This window comes from Tachypleus tridentatus, chromosome 4 (genome assembly GCF_004210375.1).
Source record: "Tachypleus tridentatus isolate NWPU-2018 chromosome 4, ASM421037v1, whole genome shotgun sequence".
NCBI classification, from domain to species: Eukaryota; Metazoa; Arthropoda; class Merostomata; order Xiphosura; family Limulidae; genus Tachypleus; species Tachypleus tridentatus.
This window is the reverse complement of record NC_134828.1, coordinates 50,138,334-50,161,023: the sequence shown is the minus strand read 5'-3', so window position 1 is coordinate 50,161,023 and position 22,690 is coordinate 50,138,334. Positions and strand designations below refer to the sequence as shown.

At 35.8% G+C, this 22,690-nt stretch overlaps 1 protein-coding gene across 12 annotated transcripts in view; it reads right to left on the bottom strand.

The window, feature by feature from the left end:
* Snup (snurportin-1) overlaps positions 1 to 19,195 on the bottom strand; it is a 78,371-nt gene extending 59,176 nt beyond the window's left edge. For 6 of the 12 annotated variants that reach the window (XR_013027540.1, XR_013027541.1, XR_013027544.1 and 3 more), the window contains exons 1-2: positions 19,148 to 19,195; positions 18,321 to 18,394 (exon numbers count right to left, since the gene is read on the bottom strand). Coding sequence is in view for 3 of the 12 variants with exons in the window: in XM_076498425.1 (XP_076354540.1) it covers positions 18,321 to 18,394; positions 19,148 to 19,183 (110 nt within the window). In the remaining 9 variants the exon portion in view is untranslated. Of the gene's footprint in view, positions 1 to 16,856; positions 16,910 to 18,320; positions 18,601 to 18,988; positions 19,008 to 19,147 lie in introns of those variants that run through there. The other 6 variants (XR_013027548.1, XR_013027547.1, XR_013027543.1 and 3 more) reach the window with 5 other exon arrangements.
* Between the last annotated feature and the right edge of the window lie 3,495 nt (positions 19,196 to 22,690).

Sequence of the window (22,690 nt, the reverse complement as noted above, 5' to 3'; positions counted from 1 at the left end):
AGATGAGAAGGAAGTAGTAGTCATATCTAACCATCCATGTCAGTCAACAATAAAGTGGAAGAAAGGATAATAAGAGCTGACAAAAAATTTCTGCAAAATTCCACTGGGGTTGAAAATCCCACAAAATAGCCTGCGAATGAGTCCAATCTAAAGGGATGAAGGCTACCATGGAATATCACATAAAAGCTATAGAATTTTACAAGTTGTGATTTAGTTCAAAACCCCTCAAATGAAAGAAATGAGAAGGGCAGACCCAACTGAGACATGTTTGAAAAAAAAACTAAATAGACAACATATTTGATATGTCACAGTAAGGACTTCAACTAATTAACAACCCATTATAACCAACTCTTGGAGCAGATGATAAGTGTAACAGGAAGCAGTTTCCTGTTCTGAATGAGCAAGCAGTAGCCAGTATATCAACAAAATAAGATAGCTCAATTTGAGAGCATATAAGAAACATATGCTCTGAACGCTCAACAAAAAATATAGGGCTGAAGCACGTATGAAACAGAGAAACCATTTCATATACAATAAACCAATGCATGTGACAAAATAAACATTTGTAACACTCATCTTTATCATTGATAAAAAAAAGCTGGAAAAAACCCTCACAATGGTGAGAAACAACTCCAAGGTAAACAAAGGAGCAGATTGAAAATTAGAATAAGGTGAGACAATGAATTGCCTGGAATAAAAGCCTCGTGAACAAGTGTAATGGTCTACAGACAGAAAATAATGTACCTCCTTTGACAGATGCAGACTGGTAGCAGGATCCCAAATCATGGGAAAGAAAAAGGGTACTAAGGACAGAGGACGTGAATAAAGAAATAGTATGGCAAGTCTGTCTAATAAAACCCAAAGAATCCATGGACCTGTAGTGAAAAAACACCAGTTAGTCTCAAGTACTGTTGACAAAATGCCCATCAATATTGAATAAAACAATGAGATGAGAAACCCCTGGGAGAAAGATAGGAACAGGTAGATAAAACCACAACAGGAAAAGAATAGAGGTATATTGTGGTTCCAACTAAGACAAACAAGGAACCAAAGAGAAAAACGTCAAGTGTTGATACACAGATTACACAGAAGATCCCAATGTCTCATACATGATTCAAGACACATCACCAAATACAGAAATCCTGAAAAAAAAAGGCAGCAAACATACCTGGGACAAAGTTGCATCACAACCCAAAAAATCCCACCTACAATGATACATGTAAAGCTAGAGCTAAAGATGATGAATGAGCCAAAATGGAGATAACAAGGAACCACAAAACACAAGGAATTAAACAAAACATATATGACAAACCTTAGGTGTAACTGATTCTGGTGACGTAAATAGGCTATCATATCATTATCAGCCCAAAGAGGTTTGGCATGTTCAGGAGAAAAAGGTTAACCCATACAACAATCAATCTCATGATATATAATACCAGAAAAATCCAACCATGAGTCTCCCCCTCCCTACACCCAAAGTATTAATATGAACTTCAGAATTCATTGTAGAAATAAGTCAAAAAAGTGTTAATGTAAAATACAAGTGAGAAAAAATAATAACTGGGAAATCAAATTGAATTAAAAGATTTCCTCATTACAAAGAAAAAATTAATAATAAAGAAATCCCACTTCAGAAATTAAACTATTAAAATCACGATTCATATGAAGAGCATCAAAAGAAAAAATATGAACATGAGTACTGTCAAACAAAAAATTGAACAGAAGGAGTCATGTGCATCATGAGAGTATATTATACTTTTTTTGGTGAAGATTTGATGCAAGATCATTTGCACGAGAGATACACTGGAATCAGCCAATTCCAAAGCAGAGGAGATGAAAGGCTTGTGGCATGTGTAAAAAGTTTTTCCATATACAAGGTAGCACTGAATGAGAATATCTATTTATATGAAAAAAAGATAAAGTACTGTATCAGGAGTATTTCTGAAAAAATTACTTATCTGGATGATTGAAAGAGTAGTCTTAGTGGTTGTTAGAGAAATGCTAATTGATTAGACTGTACAGTAGTCAGTGAAACAAGGTAAAACTTTGTTATTAACAGAGTCAAGTGAAACTAGACTTTCGTTACCAAAAATATGCTTCAAGTGTCAATTCTCAGGTCTTTATACCTTTTGTCATTTACATTAATGACACTGATAGGGATATAACTATTAAACTAGTAAAGTATGTTATGACATTGAACTTTTGAGTATTTCTAGTTGTAATGAAAGTACCAAGATATCATAGAATGACTTGAATAGGTTGATAAGTTGGACAATACTTGACAACTTTTACTTATAGCAAAGTGCAAAGTAATACATTTAACAGTGTGACTAAAGAAAAGGATCTTTGCTTAGTAATGAGCAAATCACACAACCCATAAAGCAAATGTGCTGTTACTGGTAGTAAATCTAATGAAATTATAGGATGCATTTATAAATATTCTGAATATCAGCCAAAAACAGTGAGTTAGTCATCTCTATACAAATTATTGGTTAGACCTTAATTACCTAGGAAGGGATACTGATTTATTGGAAATGGTTCAGAAATAAGTCACAAGCTAATTCCATGGATGTAAAGAAGAGCTAACTCCCTGATTATGTGATATAAAAAACTTTTTAATTACCTCATTACTTAACTTTACAGAATCATTATCAATACTGAACACTTAGATGTTTTACACAGTAAATAAGCTATCACTATCACCAACAAAGATTCCACAACTTTTTATTTTTACACCTTTATGTAAGTAGCTGTGATTAAATCTACGAACCTTCATGTAATAAAGTATATAAGCACATTACAATTAATCACAAGAGTATCATACAAAAACACGTCACAGTATTATTAGATTTGGTTTGCTTTGCATTTTGCACAAAGCTACTCGAAGGCTATTTGTGCTAACCGTCCCTAATTTAGCAGTGTAAGACAAGAGTGAAGGCAATTAGTCATCACAACCCATCACCAACTCTTATACAACTTTTTTACAAATGAATAGTGAGGTCATCACATTTTAATGCCTCCATGGCTAAAGGGCGAGCATTTTTGGTGTGACGGGGATTCAAACCCATGGCCCTTAGATTATGAGTTGAGTGCCTTAACTGCCTGGCCATGCCAGGCCTCACTCTTATTAGCCTTGGGTTCATTCTCTAAAATCACATAATGTAATACCTAAGTTATTTTTTATTCCAAAATTACATAAAACAAAACAAATTACAGGTATATTGCCAGTGTTAAAATAGTTCCTGCTAAAAGTGCATCAATTCTTACTGGTAAATGTCTGAAATGCATTAAATAATATTTAAATAGTTGTAGAAATATTATCAGAGAACTGGTATTAATTTTTTCATTATGATCAGAATTCCATTTAACACAAACAGAAGATTACAGACTTTTAAGATATTTTGAATAGTTTTAGGGTTTGTTTTTTTTTCCATAGCTGCTTGATCAGTACAATGAGTATGTATGTAGGGAACAACTTAGACACAGTACACAGAAGTTTTAGTAAATAATTTTTCAATACATATTTGAATAATGTTCTTAATTTATTATTATTAACTATTTAACTAACTAATGGATTAATTTTTAATCCAGATCTATTTACGGCATCTACTTTGATGACAAGTTAATAAATAGTATGTATAAATTTCTAAATTTAATGTTTTCTGTAATTAACACATCACTAACCTCAATAATAATAATTACAATAATAACCTTAATCTTAATGTAAAATTTCTCAGTGACATCATCATTTGTCTGATAAAATATAAGACCTAAGAATTTTGCCTAAGGGATGACAGGAAGTACAGCATCATCAATACAAAGTTCTGGATCTGGATAAATATCCCGTTGGTAGCAGAAATGTACACAAACAGTTTTAGAGAGAGAAAGTTGAAAACCATTTGCTATGGCCCACTTAAGTATATGATTGATTGCAATTTGTAGCTGCCCCTCAATAAACCTCATGTTTGATGACTGACAAGAGGTGTGAAAGTCATCAATGAAAAGACCATTTGCAATTGTAGGAGGTAGCTGTTCACTGATGGCATTAATCTTTATAATGAAAACTGTGACACTCAGAACAAAGCCCCAAGAGACTCCAAGTTCCTATGGGAAAAGAAAAAATGGGAAAATGTTGAGCCCACACAAACCTGGAATTGGCAGTTCATTAAAAAATGCTTAAAAAAAGTGGCAAATTGCCACACAATCCGAATGAGTGAAGGTCTCACAAGGTGCCATATCTCCATGTTGTATCACAAGCTTTCCCTAAATAAAACAAAATAGAAACAAAATGTTGTCACTTCAAAAAGGCTTCTCTAACTGATGTTTCAAGGCAAATTAAGTGGTCTACTGTGGAGCATTGTCTTTGAAACCCACACTGAGTGGGTAAAAGAAGGTTGTTTGATTCAAGGAACAAAACAAGATGAGAATTAATCATCCACTCTAAGGTCTTCCTGAGACAACTCGTCCAAGCAATGAGACAATAATTCTACAGAATCTTTGGATCCTTCCCATGTTTTAGAATAGAGAGTACAATAGCTTGATGCCAAGCATCAGGAAAGACATTATCCTGCCATATCCAGTTAAAAACAGTCAGGATAATAGTAAGAGAGGCATGAAAAAGGTGGCATAGCATCTTATAATGTATATCATCAGGTCCAACTGATTTATGGCCAGACTGATGAAGTGCAAGTTTGAGTTCCACCAGTGTAAGAGGACAATTGTAATCATAGGAATGATCAGTCGAAAAGGAAAGAGGCAGATGTTCAACTCATGTTTTAATAGCTAAGAAGGAAGGGGATGAGTTTAAAGAGCTAGATACATGAAACATTCACCAAAAGTATTGGCAATGCTCTGAGCATCAGCAACTTCATGGCAGAAGTGTACCTCCCGGATCTTGTCCCATATGACTTTTAATCTGGTGGTTGAAGAAATGCTGGAGGTATATTTAATCCAAGTTGCCTTCTGACTCTCTGAGCCTGTGCATGGGCTTCCTGAAATGCAATGTGTTTGTAAGCGTAAGATATCTACAAAATTTATCCCAAGCACGTTTCTGAGCTTTTTGAGTTATAGAACAAGCAGAATTTCACCAAGGGCGGGGATGCTATGGGAAAGATGTCGAGGTTTTCATGATGCACTGAGCAGCTGCTTGGAACAATACACTTAGTTACTGCTGCTACACATTCATCTATCAATGATTTACATAAGATGGCAGGATCAAGTTTCGAGAGAGCAGTGAAAGAAAGCCAGTTGGCCTGGTACAACTTCCACTGATGCACATGGGTCAGATGGCACTGACCATAGCCAATCTCTCTTAGTATGATAAGAAAATGATCACAACCCCGTGGATTGTTGTCAACCTCCCAAGAAAAGCAAGTGAAACGTGAAGAGGAGCAGATGGATCTATAGAAGTAAATGACTGACTGGATGCATGAAAATAAGTGTAAGAGCCAGTATTGAAAGAGCCAGGTTGTCATTCAGAAGCAGGACCCCTCACATCAATACTAGAACCACCCCAGAGGGGATTATGCCCATTAAGATCCCCCAAAATTAAAAAGGGAGTTGGCAGTTGCTCAATGAGGGCATCAAGGTCTGAGGGATGTTAATTTTTTCTAGGGGTGAGGTATATAGAGCAAAGAGTGATGGTACGACACAAGGTGACAAGGATGGCTACAGCCTCCAAGTGCATATTTAATGACTAGGAAAGGGTGAGCACATGTTGTTCAACCACCAGTGCAACTACCCCATGTCTTTGTCCTACACATGACCTGTCATTTCGGTATAAGGAGTATTGTCGAATTGTGACTGTATTAGCAGGTTTTAAAAATGTTCCCCATAAATAAAGATATTTGGAATGATAAAAGTCAATCAAATCCTTGATGTCATTCACATCTGATTGAAAACATCAACAGTTCCAGTGTATTAGCATGGACATTTTTCTTTATGTTTGAGGAGAATATGGTAGGGAAACCTTCTGCTTGCGACCATGCTTTTTTCTTTACTGGATGTGGATTGGTCACTCTAGTGATCCTGCTCTGGATCAAGTAAGCAGGTTGGTTGGTTGATTTATTTAGTGCTTTATAGCACAAAGCAGCTAAGCTATGTGGGACAAACATCTGGTAAAAAGTAAAGTTCTGAGTTATTTTGCCTTATGGCAATTTTCAAAAAGGAAAGTAATAAAAGGAATTTAAAAGACGTGAAGCAAAATTATAAAAATAACTCACCAAGATGGCTAAGGGGTAGTTCAAACGGATAGTGTAAACAGCAGCGTTAGACACCTGAAGTTGGCTTTTCCAGTCCTGGTTGCGAGTTATTTAATGTTACGACCAGTTTCTAATTTGAAATCAAACAAGATAAACTGTGATTTTTTAAAAGGGAGCCACCTTTTTTTTAATGGTGCCATCATTGAGAGTCATAACAATGGAAGGAAAGTGAAATTTAGCTTATTAAGATCTGAGTGTTACACAAACTACACACTTGTGCATCAGTTCCAGATAAAAGAATACGATGGGTTAAAAAACTGTGACCAATGCGTAGTCTAGTTAGAACAACTTCTTCTATCTGATCCTTACGGATGAAAGATGGTCAAAGTCCAATATAGGGATTTATTTGGAAAAGTTTGTTTTCACATTGGTCACTCGAAGTTCACTGCCAGCTGGCACGGAGGCGAGCCTTGAATACAGGACCATAGTCCATGTATAGGACAGGCACAGCAGTGATAGTACCAGAACAAATAGACTTAGCTGTGGTGTCGGCAGGCTCCTTCCAGAGAATACCAATGTGGCCCAGTACCCAGAAAAAATGGATAAAAGTAGATGTTAATGAGAATTGGGACAGTCGGTTTTGAATATCAGTGAGAACTGGGTGTGAACCAAGGTAAAGTGATTCCAGGGCCAGTAGAGAACTAAGCAAGTCAGGATAAATAGTGCATTTAGAGTACTGCTTAGCTTCTATGTAACCCAAGGGAAAAGAAATGGCATACAGTTCAGCAGTGAACACAGAAGCTGTAAAGGGGATTCTGCACACAACCATCAAACCACAACAAACCATGGCAGAGCCCACACAAGTAACCTCATTTTGTACCATCTGTATAAATAGGAATGGAAGGATGGTTTGAAAGATGTTCAGCGAATAGCATACAGTATTTCCAATCAGAAGTGTCTACTTTTCTCAGATGACTTAAAGACAGGTCTCAAATGGGGACTTCAAGAAGCCATGGTGGGATGGGCTGATCAGTGAATACAGCAATGTTATCTCAAACCCAGTGATGTCAAGAAAACCCACTTGTAGGAAAATATATACGTAAAAACGGCTCGTTTGGGTTGAGAAATACACGGCATCCCCAAACCTCAAATCAAATTGTCCATTATGACCAATAATGTCCACATATGAATCGTGTAATTACAATCTTGGTAAATACATAGCATGGGCATTCTCCAAATATGTTACATCAGCCAGCTCATTCAATCAAAGACTCTTTTAATTTCAAATCAAATCTTAATCAACTTAATCATAAAGCCTTAATGGCCAGTTTCAATGTTATATCCCTCTTTACAGATTGTAATTGTTGAAGCCTTAGAACTCTATATCTGAGACCGTAACTCATCTATAGACATTCCCAGCAACCAATTAGAAACCCTCATAGAATCCACCACAATGAAGACAAACTTCATGTTCAACAACCACAACTATATACAAACAAATGGCCTAAGCATGGGCAACCCCGTATCACCAGTTCTAGCCAATATTTTAATGACACAAGTTGAAACACATGCAATTAACACAGCATTACATCCACCACTATACTGGTACAGATATGTAGATGACACGATCGCAGGATTCACATCTACAGAACACACTTAATTTTTTCAATCACATTAATGCTATACATCCCAACATCAACTTCACATGTGAACAAGAAGAAAGCAATCAAATATCATTTCTTAACCTCAAAATTACAAGAACCGATACACAATTTAAAACAGAAATCCACCGAAAAATCACCCATACTGGACAATACATACATTCCTTGGAACTCAGCACATGAAACAAAATAAAAACTCAACATACTACGAAACCAAATAAACACAGCCATAAAACTGTGCTCACCAGATAAAATTAATGAAGAATTATACAAAATACAATACTTCATCAACATCAAGTTTCCTCCACAAACCGTAGAAAACATTATACATACACACCTAGACAGAAAGCAAAATCAACAAACAAAAGTAAATATGTATCATGAATCAAAAAATCACGAAACCATATACTGCTGCATACCATATATTCCCAACATCAGAAGAAAAATAATCAACATTTGGCAAAAATTAGTAACAAAATATGACATTCCAGTTAATACCAAATTTATTCAAAAACCAGGCACAAAACTGAGGTCTATACTATGTAAAAACTACACTGACAAACACCACACCAACATTATTTCTAAAATACAATGTGATAACTGCCACGACTTCTATATTGGAGAAACAAGCAGAAAAATGGAAACCAGATTCAAAGAACATAAAAAGTCACCTTCACACGTTTTCGAACACTGCAAGTCAAATAAACACAACATAATCATAGAAAATACTCAAATACTAAATAAAGAAACAAACATAAACAAATGCAAAATTAAAGAAGCCTTACTTATACAACTCAAGCCCAAAATAAACTAATACAAGGGAACACCTTTATACCTATATTGAAAATAATATAATAAATAATAAAATAAATAATAAAAAATTATATATTCAAACATCTAAGCATGCCCTCTTCATTTCGCCACTCAGTTACACAACTCCATTCAAACATGTGGTCAGCTTCCGGTTACATCTTTCTTTCTTTGTGAACCTGATGACGGCCGAAGAAGGTCGAAACATTGTTTGCTCCTCTACGTAAAAAAATTTCCTCAACCCAAACGAGCCGTTTTTACATATATATATCCCAAACCCAATTGATCCTACTGCACGTGGATACGAAGGCCAAAAGGAGCAATGGTAGACCATCTCTTCTGGAAAAGTATGGCCCACCGGGGAAGGAAAACACAATCCCAGGTGGGATGCTTTGGTAAAGAAAAAGTTTTGAAGCACATAGTAAAAACAGTTGCAAACAGCAGAGGTGCAAAGAAGATTTATGAGACTCTATGTATAGGCTCTAAACTGGGGAAGTGAGGAAAGCCCCAGTGCAGAGCCGAAGTCCTTGATGATGAATAGGGTCTAGCATCTTTAAGGCCAATGGTCTGGAAGAGTCAGAAACCAGTGATCCATAGTCATGTTTCAATCGAATAAAAGTATAATATATCTTTAGCATAGAACGTCGATCCACCCCGCAAGTGGTGGAAGAGAGGACACAGAGGATGTTCAATCCTCTTGTACATTTGACCCATGGCTGCTTGATGTGTGATATAAAGGTCAGCTTACAGTCAAAGATAAGCTCCAAGAACTTTGTCTCAGGAAACAGAGGCAGCACAACTTCACCAATACGGAGTTCAGGATCAGGGTGAATACCCTGTTGGCAGCAAAAGTGCATGCAAACAGTTTTAGAGAGAGAGAAGTTAAAGCCTTTTGCTGTGGTCCACTTCAGTAAACATTTGAAGGCAGTCTGTAGCTGCCATTCAATATATCTCATTTTCAATCACTGACACGAGATGTGGAAGTCGTCAACATAAAGCCCGTTTCCAAAAGTGAGAGGGAGTTTTTCAGTGATGGCATTAATTGTTATATTGAAAAGTGTGACACTCAGAACACAGCCCTGAGGGACTCCCAGTTCCTGTAAAAACGAATGGGAAAGTGCCAAACCCACACAAACTTGAAATCTCATGTCCATTAAAAAATTAATAAAAATGGGCAAATGGCCATATAATCCATATATATGGAAGTCTCACAAAAAGCCATACCTCCATGTTGTATTATATGCCTTTTCAATGTCAAAGAATATTGATACAAGATGTTGTCATTTGAGAAAGGCTTCTCTGATTGACATTTCAAGTTGAATCTGGTGGTCCATGGTGGAGCGCTATCATCATAACCCACACTGAGTTTGAGAAAGAAGGTTGTTTGATTTGAGGAACCAAACAAGATGAGCATTAACCATCCTCTCTAAGGTCTTTTTGAGACAGCTCAAAGCAATTGGATGATAGTTTGAAGGAATCTTGGATCCTTTCTAGGCTTAAAGAAAGATAGGACAATAGCTTGATGCCAGGCATCAAGAAAAACATTCTCATGCCACATCTGGTTAAAAAGAATCAAAAGAATAGTAAGAGAAGCAGATAGTTGGCACAGCATGTCATAGTGTGCATCGTCAGGTCCAACCAATGTACTGTCAGACCAATGAAAGGGCAGTTTGAGTTCTACCAGTGTAAAGGGACGATTAAAGTCATAGAGACAATACCCTCAAAAGGAAATAGGTGACTGCTCTGCCTGACTCTTGATAGCTAAGAAGGTGAAAGAAGAAGCACAAGTGCTAGTTACCTGGCAAAAGCTTTCACCTAGAGTATCAGTGATGCTCTGGGTATCAGCTACTTCCTGTCCATCAGAGAGCAAGACTGAGAGGGGGACAGAATTATATTGCCCACTGACCTTCCGAATCTTGTCCTATATGACTTTGGAACTGGTGGTTAGAGATATGCTGGTTGTGAACTGAATCCAAGGTTCCTTCTGGCTTTGACATCTTACCCACCTGGCATGTGCAGGGGCCATTGTGAAGTATTGGGGTTTGAGAGTGTGGGATATATATATGGAAAATATCCCATGCCCGTTTTTGAGCTTTCCATGCCATGTGGCAGGCAGGATTCCACCATGGGTAAATGATATAGTGGAAAACGTGTTGAGGTCTTAGGAATACATTGAGCAGCTGCTTGTATAAAATAGTCAGTTACTGCTGCTACACAGTCATCTATTGATGGCTTACAGATGATGACAGGATCAAGTTCCACGAGAGCAGTGAAAGAGGGCTACTTTGCCTGATCCACACAGGTCAAGGGACATCGACCACTGCCAGTCTCTCTCAAAATTATAGGAAAATGATCACTGCCTCATACATTATTGTCAACCCTCTATGAAAAATGGGAAAATAATGAAGAGGAGCAAACTGTGAGATCAATAGCAGTAAAAGACTGACTAGATGCATGGAAATAAGTAGAAGAACCAGTATAGAAAAGAAAAAGGTTGTGATCAGAGAGCATACACTCTACAGAACGACCTCTCCTATAATATCAGCACTTCCCCAGAGGGGACAATGTCCATTAAAGTCCCCCAGGATGAAAAAGGGAGATGGCAACTGTTCAATGAAAGCATCAAGGTCTGATTGATCATATGTCTCCCCAGGCAACAGGTAGAGAGAACAGACGGGTGATGGTATGACCCATGGAAACACAGATGGCTACGGCCTCCAAGGTTTTGTCGAGTGGCAAAGACAGGGTGAGCACATGCTGATCAACCAATAGTGCCACCCTTCCATGCACTCATCAACCCCACAGCCTGTCATTTCTGTACAAAAAAAACTGCCGACTGTATTGGCAGGTTTCGGAAATGTTTCCTGTAAGGAAAGACACACAGGATGGTAGGAAGCAATCAGCATTTTAATGTTATCTAAATTAGAATGTAAACCTCGACAGTTCCATTGTATCAGGGTTGAGAACTTTTCTGTTTATGACCATGTCTTTTTTCTATCAACCTCCATGGATCCTGCCCAGGCTCAATTGGGCAGGTCTTTGCTGTTGGAAGGAAATTCCTGTGACTGAGAATGCGAACGAATGATTGTTTTATATCTTGGGGTGGGAGAAGAAGATGTATCCGAAAAAATGCCTGTTCCTGGAACCAAAGATCTTGGGGTTTGTTGGAATATACGCAATGAACAGAGATAGGTGTTGAAGTTGATTCATCAACTTTTTTAACCAGGGAGGTCAAAAGACTTTACATTTGTTTGGAGAATGATTCTTTTGGAGGCACAGAGAGATCTGTCTGCACTTCCACTGTAGTTGTGGAATGAAATCCAGCAGCATATGCCCAAGATGAGGTGGTGGACATCAATTTCTGAGCCTCAGGATAAGTAATGTAATGAATCGTTTTCAAATGCTGCACCTGTTTTTCTTCCAACCATTTAGGGTAAGAACAAAAGTAGGATGGGTGAGAGCCATTGCAATTGATGCAGTGAGAGTCCATTTCACACTCATAGGCATAATGATCCTTGCCACCACCACGAGCACACAATAGAAATCACGACATGACATCTTTGAATGACCAAACTGCAGACACTGGAAACATTGGAGAGGGTTTGGAATGTACAGCCATACTCTGCATTTAAGATAACCTACCTTGATGGTGGCAGGCAGACGTGATGACATAAATCTGAGAATGAAGACATTGGTCAATATCATAATTCCATCTTTGCGAGTGGATATACGCCTCACTGCAGAAACTCCTTGGGTGAAGAAACCAGCAAGAATCTCTGACTCTGGGATGTTCTTCAAATCCCTCTCAACAATAACTCCTCGTGATGAATTTAAAGTAGTATGAAGTGTAACCTCAATAGGTATATACCAAATTGCCTTTGAATGCAAGAGTAGTTCACTGTGTTGAGATGTGGACGTTTCCACCAATATGTCACCAGATCGAAGCTTCTTTACTGACTTTGGAGAGCCAGCAAGTCCCTCTAGGCACTTTTCAATGAAAAAGAGGGACATTTGCCCTAAAGGTTTGTCTAAAAGTGAATGCAATATAAGAAAATGAAGTACAACAGGTGATACAAATGATGAAGATTGCTGTTCAGAATCTTCAAGATATGGTCATTTACCTATAGACTGTTTTTCACTATTTTATTAAGATTTTTAATTGGAGTATCCATAATAAAGAATGGGAAATTTCAGTGCCCACTAACCCCACCCACCATAGAGCCCTACGAGGGAATGCACTACAATGTCAAAGAAGGACACTACAGCATTGCCAGGGTTTTGTGAGCACTATACCCAAACACCAGCATCAGATACAATGTCCACAACACCTGTTGAGAATATCCAACATTGATACTTGGTTGACCCCAGCCCAACTGGACCAGCTGATTGACCCAAAGGGGCCACTCCAAGTCCACCCGTCTACAGGAATTGTAGGCCAAAGTGGTGTGTTAGGGTTGGACCCCTCAACCACCAGGATCCTCCCCTCTCCTTTACAGGTTGCCATGCACAGCAAACATGTGGGTGGATGTTTAGATCCCAATGGAGATACAATGAAAGAACAGAACCTTCCCTGGGAGGTCGCCTCTCCACATACAGGAAATAGATACTGATTCATTAACTTTTTCGATTTTGCAGGGTACTACATTAAGATGCACTGTTAAGGATTCTGTAGGAGGCATGGAAAGGTCTGTCTGGACTCCCACTGTAGTAGTGGAATGGATTACAGCAGCATAAGTCTGAAATGGAACTGAGAATAGTAATTTCTGAACTTCTTGACAAGTAATATTATAAACTGTCTTGAAACATTGTACTTCTTTCTCTTCCACCCATTTAGGGCAAGAAGCAAAATCGGAAGGATATGGACCATTATAGTTAACACAATGCAGTTCCAGTTGGCATTCAAAAGCATCATGGTCTTTACCAGCATAATGGGCACAAGTTAAGAAACCACAGCAAGATGTTTTCGAGTGACCAAATCATTGACAATGAAAACAGCTAACAGGGTTAGGAATATAAGGCTGTACCTTGCAATGCAGTTATCCTGCCTTGATTGTGGTAGGAGGACACAATGTTGTAAATGTTAATATTAGAACATTTGTTGGCTTCATAATCCTGTCCCTACAAGTAAAAATTCGGCTCATGGCTGTAACACCTTGGCTGGTGAAACCTGTGAGAATCTCTGACTCTGGAATGGTCTTTAAATCCCTCTAAACTATACTTCAACTGTAACAAATTCAAAGTAGAATAAGGAGTAATGTCAATGGGTATATCCCCAATGGCCTTCTACTTCAAGAGGAGTTTGGAATGTTGTGATGAACCTGTTTCCACTAAAATGTCCCCAGACTATAATTTATTTACCAATTTAGGTCAGCCAGCAAGCCCTTCTAAACCCTTATGAATAAAAAATGGACAGATTTGCCCCAAGGTTTTTTCAGTTAAAGAATGTGTAATCAAAAATTGTGGGAAAAATGAACCAGTCATCCATGTAGTGGTGGAAACATAACCTTAGAGCATGGAGAACACAGGCAAAAGTCATAACCACCCACTGAAATTTACATAATGTTGAAACAACCCCAAAAAAACCAGGCATGAAACTGATATAGAACCATGTAGTGGACAAACCTAAGATTACACCTAAACTGATGAGAAGTATGAATGTGGAGATAGGCATTCAAGACATTTACTTCAGTCCTCCATAGTCCTAGACAAAAAAAAGAAAACTAGAACCTAAATGTTTTTCCAAATCTTGTATTTTTGTCCTATTGTTTTCAGAATATAGCACAAAAAACTAAAATGCTTTATCATATTGATTCCCTGAGATAATCATGTAAACTTCATTAAGATTACCTCTTACTACTCTTTTCTCAAGAGAGATGATACCTATTTTGATTTGTGATATTTATTTCCATTGATACACCATGAAATTCTTTAAGCTTTGCTACTAGCAACAAACAGTCTTGATGGCTTGAGTGACTTACCAAGAGCTAAGATCCCTTCCTTAAGTCGTGCTATTAAGAGAATTTCCCTCTATATGAAATGTGTAATAAAATTTTGATAATTCCATTAGTGTGAGTGAGAGACAATATAAATTAACACAAAGGATAACCTGGCTTTAGAAAGTGAAAACATTTTTAAATGTTAAAAATAATAATGATGAAATTAATCACAGGACAATTTTAGTGATCCTGTGTTACTAAAAAACAAATACTAGATCACAAGATCTAATGTTTAACCTACAAATAATGACACTGAAATTGAATTTTGGCAAAGAAAATAAACATTTAATATTCTAATTCAATATAGTTTTGGAAAAAAAAAAAGACATGTATGAAAAACATGTAATAAAGAGTTTAAACAAGTATTATATATAATATTCATTTCACTGTGTTACATATAAACATGGGTAGCTACTGTCACGATCACTGCACATTTATGTCAAATGACTATCAGCATAGTCACTGTGCAAATTTACTTGAAAATTTATGTTAAGCTTGTTCTGTTGTACTTGTAAAGCATTTGTTTACTTCTGAATAATAGATTGTCTCTTTAAAGAGTTAGATTTCTTTTCAGTTATCTACACTAAAGTTAGATTTTCTGTTATGAGTATTACTTGTAATTAGTTAGCTTCTTGAAATATACTGTTGAACAGAATTTTATGGAATTTGTTTTACTGATAAAAATCCTACGACTTGAAAGAAAAATCTACAAGTCCATGTGTCAAGGTAATATAATGTAAAATATAAGAAAGCTTTTCTACTATTTTACACTCAGTTATGAGATGAGAGTAAAAATATCCACAGATATAGCATTACACAATTCTGATCTAAAGTAAAAGACCCTATTTTTCATTCAGTATAAACAAGGACAACAACAATCAAGACCAACTGAGAACATTCATCTAGTGAATAGTGTTGTTAACCCAATTTAATAAGTGCTTAACTTTTGCACTTAATTTGCAAACATAAGTCATTAAATTTTGTACATTTAAAAATAAAGCAATAATCTTCCCTCTGAGCAAAATTTTAAAATACAGGGTGTTTGGAAGGTCACTGTGCACTTATATATTTATTAACAGACATGTTTCAATATAGAATACAAGAGGTAAATATGAATTACAATTATAAACAACGTTGAAAGTGACCCCCGTTGGCATCAATACAGGCTTGGATCCTTCTTATTTTGTTTCTAAACACTGCTATCAGTTGCTGGCTAGAAATAGACTGAATAGACATATGATTACAAAACTGCACAGTGACTTTCCGAACACCCTGTACTTCACTAATGACATAGATCCTTAAACAATCACTAAGCAGTATGTAAATATTCAGCATGTACTACATGAAAGTGGAATTATAACAACATTTGCAAAGATTACTGAAATGCACTTTCAAATCTCTGAATAAAGGTGGCAAAGCAAGCTTTGACCAAAAATACTTCAGTGAATAAAAATTAGGCTTAAGTGATCGAATGCTGATGGACCAAGTAACAGTAATAATAACTTAAATTACAAAAATGCAAATACCATACACACTTGAATGGTATATAAATACAGTATCCAAAATATACAAGATCATGTAGTCATGGATGTGTAATCACTCCAATTTTAACCAATGCTCATGTTTACCAAAGTTATCTAAAAATTATAGCAATGTTAACACCTCAGTGACAAGATACCTATGGATGCCAAATGGTCATTAAAATATTTGTAATCGAGACTAATTCCTTCTCTAGAATTTACAATGAGAATTATGGAAAAGAACAGCTGATATTGTTTAAGTAGTAAAAATACCACTAAAATATTCATGCAGTTTAAAAGTTTTCAGTATTTAGACAGAGATTATTTTTCTTCTGGAGTTCCAAGAACCTAGAAAACTACTGACATATTTAATCAGTTTTGTTGGCTGTGGTATTTAGAAAGCATGTTATAATTATGTACACGTGTATTAGCAGATGTCACAACTGGCTCGTAAAAGTTCTGTGAATCTTCTGCATGGTAGACTTTTTGGTCTTTAGTGTACATTTACCCGTGAATAAAAAATATTAACATTTATAAAGTGCTCAGTTTAGTAAGTTTCTTTTCTGATTTGAAAACAGTATAGTAAAAAAAAAAAAAGGAAACTGTGTTTCATATATAGTGATAACAAGACATTTCATAAACACAGATTTTGTTGCTTCATTAACTGACCTGGTTTTGTCCATCTTCTTGTCTCACAGTAATAAGAAAGACAACTTTACACTCTGTTCAAATGGAAAAATTCCACAACTCAAGCTTTTCAAAGAGTTTCTCATTAATAAATAATAATTTAGTATACCTTGTAATAAAGTAATAATAATGGCAAGTCCTAAAATAGATTATATTTCCTTAACAGGACAGAATAAAATAAGCTGATATTAAAGCATCTCTCAGGAGTCAAAGGTTATCTTTACATTACAGTTTGTTGAATATTAAAAGTAAATTCAATTACAAAACTCCCAAAGATGGTGATTTTGGAGATACCTTTTTTTCAGTCAACTTAAGGGCATGCTTCTTTTAAGCAACTGTCACCCTTTTATGTTTCTACTATCACCTTTTTAAGTTTAGCTTTTAACTGATATATGAACAATTTCACCTATGATTCAGTAAGGAAGGTTGAAGCATCATGATAGTGAGCAGTTAGGATGAGTAAACAGAGAAATTTATAAGCAGCTGCAGGCATGACATTGTACTCATCTTGTTTCACAATACCCACCAAGGTGGTTCTTAATGGTTCTTGAATACCTCTGCATGTCATTTGAAGGCTTTGATACTTCTTATTTTGTCATGCTCTAACAAGTTACAGTCACCATACCACTTCAAATCACTTTTTGCAGCCACAATGCTAAAAGAGTGCAGAAAATGCCTTCTTTGTAGCTAATATAAAGGTCGAAAAAATTTCAGTTTAAAAATCCAGAATTTGGTAGTTTTTGTTGTTTTTTCTACAAAAATGTCCCCCACTGGCTTGTGAGGAGCCTGTTAGTGTTAAAATACAACTGGCAAATAACAAGATAACTTTAATGATAAAAACTTTCAAAACATGTTATAAAGTATAAAAATACTTTTGATTTTGGAACTTGGACACCATCTGTATAATAGATAATTAATGAATCACAAAGTTTTGCTTTACAAGTGTAATATGAATAGTGAAAATATAGAAAAATTCTATTTTGCTTGAAAAAATCCACACCAAAAGTAACCTTCAAACAAACTTGCATGGTGATCATACAAATACTAATTTTTACACAGACATGCACAGTGACTATGCTAATGACAGCCTCAACCAATATAACCCACCAACATTTGTGAAACTGTTAGAAATGATAATTTTCAGGGGATTCGTTGTACTAAAGTACTTAAACCAACAGTCTGCAATATATTTACCATACTGTGATACTAATAATTCAAAACAGAAAATAAGTGATTAACAATACATCCTTATATACAGTAAATGCACCCACTTAACATTTTACATCCTAATAACAAGCGAGTAAAACTATAAAATGCTAAACGATAGCACCGTAAGTTTAACAATAGAGTACTAATTATGCTGTACTATCACTATTAAATAATAATGTTATTATTACACAATAATTGATACTATTATTAATACTACTGATATTATGCAGAACTCACTGGATAAATAATTTCAATCTTGACCACTGTTCTGACATGCACTGATTGTATAACAGTATCGCTGCCGCACCACTCTAATGGATATAAAAAGAATTCTCTTGCTTTAAGTTTAATGTTGTGAGATCATTTCAGTATCATCTCCCAATAGCAATAATATTATATATTTTGAAAAGACAAAAATAAAACACCCGACAAACATCACCAAACACACTTTAGCTTATATACAAAAAAAAACAGTCATCGTGTGACTAAGTTTCAAAATATCAGTATTTGCAACTAATTACTACGAATATGAAAAAGATTTTTAAAAACTAAGAGAATAACCAGAGATTAAAAATGAAATCAGTAGAATGCAATATTCAGTAAACAAAACACATAAAAGTAAAATATTTGATTATTGATAGATTTAGCAAAATTAAAACAATGTAGTGAATATTGTCGACATTTTATTTTATTCCCTGGTAATACTGTTATCGTTATCCTGCTTATGACATTTCATGCAAATAATATCCTAAACGCAATTCATCTTGAGATTTCGTCATTACAGTATAGTTAAACACATATACAAATGTATATATTTTGGTGAAAATTAATATATATTGATAAAGTTAAGTGAACAAAATAACAGAAAGATAGAGAGAGTGAAACGTAAAACCATAACATTTTACTAATTCAACTCCAATATCCGCAAAAAAAGTTCAAAGCCCGTTATCTATCAGTCAATCAGTAGACACTAAAATGACTCCACACTAAGCCCTCTTTAATGAAATAGATATTGATAGAACAGTAGAGAGCCTCTCCATATCGTGAGGAAAACTTCTAAGTACCAGAAACAGGTGCCTCTTATGAATAATACCCATCATCAAGTACTGTTTTAGCAGCAAGTAAGATGGCTAGCCCTAGTGCAATAAATTGAAGATTGGTGAAGTAGTAAAAATTCTTCTTCAATAGAAACACCCAACCTTGCTTGGAATCAAGAAAGAGGTACCAATGGAGAACCTAGAAAATTTAATTCCATTACACAAAACTTTATTCGATAAACTGTGTAAAATTAAATGATATGTGCTAATTACCAGAAGAAATGTATCTAAAATGGACTACTTTAAGTAAAGATAAAATGTCAGAAATGTTTGTTTTGAATTTCGCACAAAGCTACTCAGGGCTATCTGTGAGCCACCCCTAATCTAGCAGTGTAAGACTGGAAGAAAGTCAACTGGTCATCACCACCCACCGCCAACTCTTGGGCTACTCTTTATCAACGAATAGTGGGATTCACCGTCACATTAGGAGTCGCACGCCTTAACACGCTTGACCATGCCGGGCCAGTCAGAAATCTGTGAATGATGTCAATTACTTTTAAATTATTAGAACTGACATCAAAGATGTACAGTAATATTAAGACTGAATAGGAAAAACCTTTTTAAAATGCCTACAGAACTTTATGACTTATTACTGAAGAACTTTTATGAACTAGGCTAAAATAATAATGTGAGTCCAAAGATATCAGTTGTAAAAAGATTTATTGGATAAAAATTAAAGAGTCGTTCGCTCCTCTACATGGTGCTTTTTTTATACTATCCATTTTTTTTACATATATAATTTTCGCTACAAGTGAGTTTTCTCGTCATCACGGAAAAGGCAGAACTCGCTCAGACGAAGTCCCGAAATATCAAGTCAAATACGTTTATAACATCCTGACCGCTAGGCAAATGCAAACAGTTAAACTACAAAAGTTTATACTCGCAGCAAATCTTGTAGTTTAGAAAGTTTTTGGTTATCTCTGTTGTTTTGTTTTATTTTGCATCAATTCAACAAGCAAAATGGCACAATCCAAACTATCAAACATATCCGGCTATTCAACTACACCCAAATATGTTTCAAAGTCTTGTTGTTAGGTTTTATTAGGGCTGGGGTTCTTTACAGTCGGTGTCTGTGATTTGTTGGCGATAAATTTCAACAATAAACAGAACACACTTATAAAAAAAATTAAAACAGCTTAAGAGTCTGTGAAGGTTAAAATACAGTGCATATCTGCTAAAAATGCATCAATATGTACATTCTGGTGGGCCAACTTGGGAAAATAACATAACTGACAGAAGGGAAAAAAAAAACAATTGAACCATAGCAAGAGGTAGTCAAACTTATTTATTTCTCCATTACCTAAAAAGGAAGTAGTAAGTTTTGATTTCACACTCAAATTGTATTAATTACCTTTAACAGCTCCTTTTTGTTTTGTGTGGAGATATTCTAAAGAATGTCAACATAATTAGAAAATTTGACATCCACAGCTAAAAAATGGAAAAACGTTAGTGACATACAAGGTGATCCTTCAAACGTTTTCTGGGGAAAAAAGCAAAAAGGTAAAAAATGCATTGCTGGGTGTTTCCAGGATTATTCACTTTAGATAAAAACTGCATTTTTTTGCCCAAGTATTATATGAAACTTGCATATATTTAGAATAAACTTTGCATACTATAAAATGTCAGAAACACATGGTATATTCAAATACTACAATAGTGTAAGACCATGCAAGCATTTTTTTGCTCCTGGAACTACATTCCAACATCAACCAATAATATTAAGAATACATATATCAAACAAGAGCTATATTTTCATGCACCAAAAATAAAATAATGTTTTCTTTCTCAGATGTTTTTAAAATTCAACCTGCTGTGGTTTAATAATAGCTTTTTTGAAGTTAAACACAAAGCAGCATAATGTTATCTGTCCACCACAACTATTGAAACCCATATTCACTGTAAGTCCACACACATGCTGCTGTACCACTGGGCCCATAAATAATAATAGAGTACATTAATCTAAGAAAAGACACATGAATACTGCAAATCTGCATAATTTAACACCACCAATTATCGATTATATTTAATATATAATTATAAATAAGAGCTAACAATTATTCATGTTACAATTACGTAAGCTAAAAGCTTGATTTAAGTTTTAACATGGCAAATTGAAAATTAAGTATCATAATGACTAAATAAAAATTAGTATATTTTAACAAAATGTAAGCGTGTTCTTTGACCTTTTTTTCACTCTTGCAGTGGCTCAGAGGTAACTATGCAGACTTATAACAGTAATAACCATGTTTCCATACTCATGGTAGACACAGCAGAGATAACCCATTATCTGATTTGTATATGACCTATTAAGGTAAGTTAAGGCATTTGACTCATAATCAGTGGGTCACAGGCTTGAATCCCTGTCATGCCAAACTTTTCCTGACTTGCACTTAATAAAATGGTTTTGGGGTTTTCCTGACTAGTTAGCTCTCAATTTGTCTCTACCTACCTCATTCTGTACCTGTACCCATGTCTCACCACCTGTCTCCTTTACCATTTTGTGCTTAATAAGTCTCTGAGGGTCACTATTGGTTTATTCATTAATGGCTTCAGTGTTTTTGGTGATCATAATGACAGTGTGTTGGGTCCAGTGGGAGCTTGGCTTTTGCAATTTGTCAGAATTTGGAAGTCTTCCACCATAGACCCTTGTATTAGACCAGTTCTTTTTAAAGGGCTTGTTCTTCATTTCAGTTCCCTCTTTTTACTTATTCTTCTCCACTCCTTGGGATTCCATTTCCATTTTACCAAGGTAGTTCTGGATACTCTTCATCAGTCAGTTTTTTCTAGCCAGGTATCTATTCCCATTTGTTCATAATCTCCAGGAACAATTGGGACTGGTACCCATCATTGATTTTTTTTTTTTTTGCACCACTTCTTAGATCTTCCTTCATTCACCATGGAGTCTTGCCTATCTTTTCAATGGATTTTCACTCCTAGTCTTTGGATGATGAATATAGATGTCTTAGATGTTACCTTCCAAACATCCTAATTTTTCTTTCATTTTGTACACCATGGTTGTGTGTACCAATTATGGAAACTTCTTCAAGCTAGTTTCAGCTCTCTATATTTTTGTTGGGTTACCAAGACTTTTGCTCATATTCTCCATTCTGGTTCTGGGGGCCTTCATTTCCACCATTATGTGGACAGCTGGCAGTTTCTAGCTCATTTACATGACAACTCTTCCAATCACACTTTTTTCAAGAGGCTACATAGGTAGGTCGGCTGATCAAAGTAGAGGAGCCCTTCCTATCTCTCCTTCTAAATAGCTTGTTCATTTCATATTCCCACCTCAGCCAGACCCACCTTTCTGGTCTGTACCTGCAATCTGTGGTAATTCTGGCTTGGACCATTTACCCCTTTTCCATTTGCTTGAGAGCTTATATCTCTTTAGGGGATGTGGGCATCTTTGAAAGCCCTATTTCTCCTTCGTCAAACCAGCATGTAACTATATTAGTGGGCTTTTGTAGATCAGTGGAACCTCTTGCATACACTTATCCATCTCCAACCATC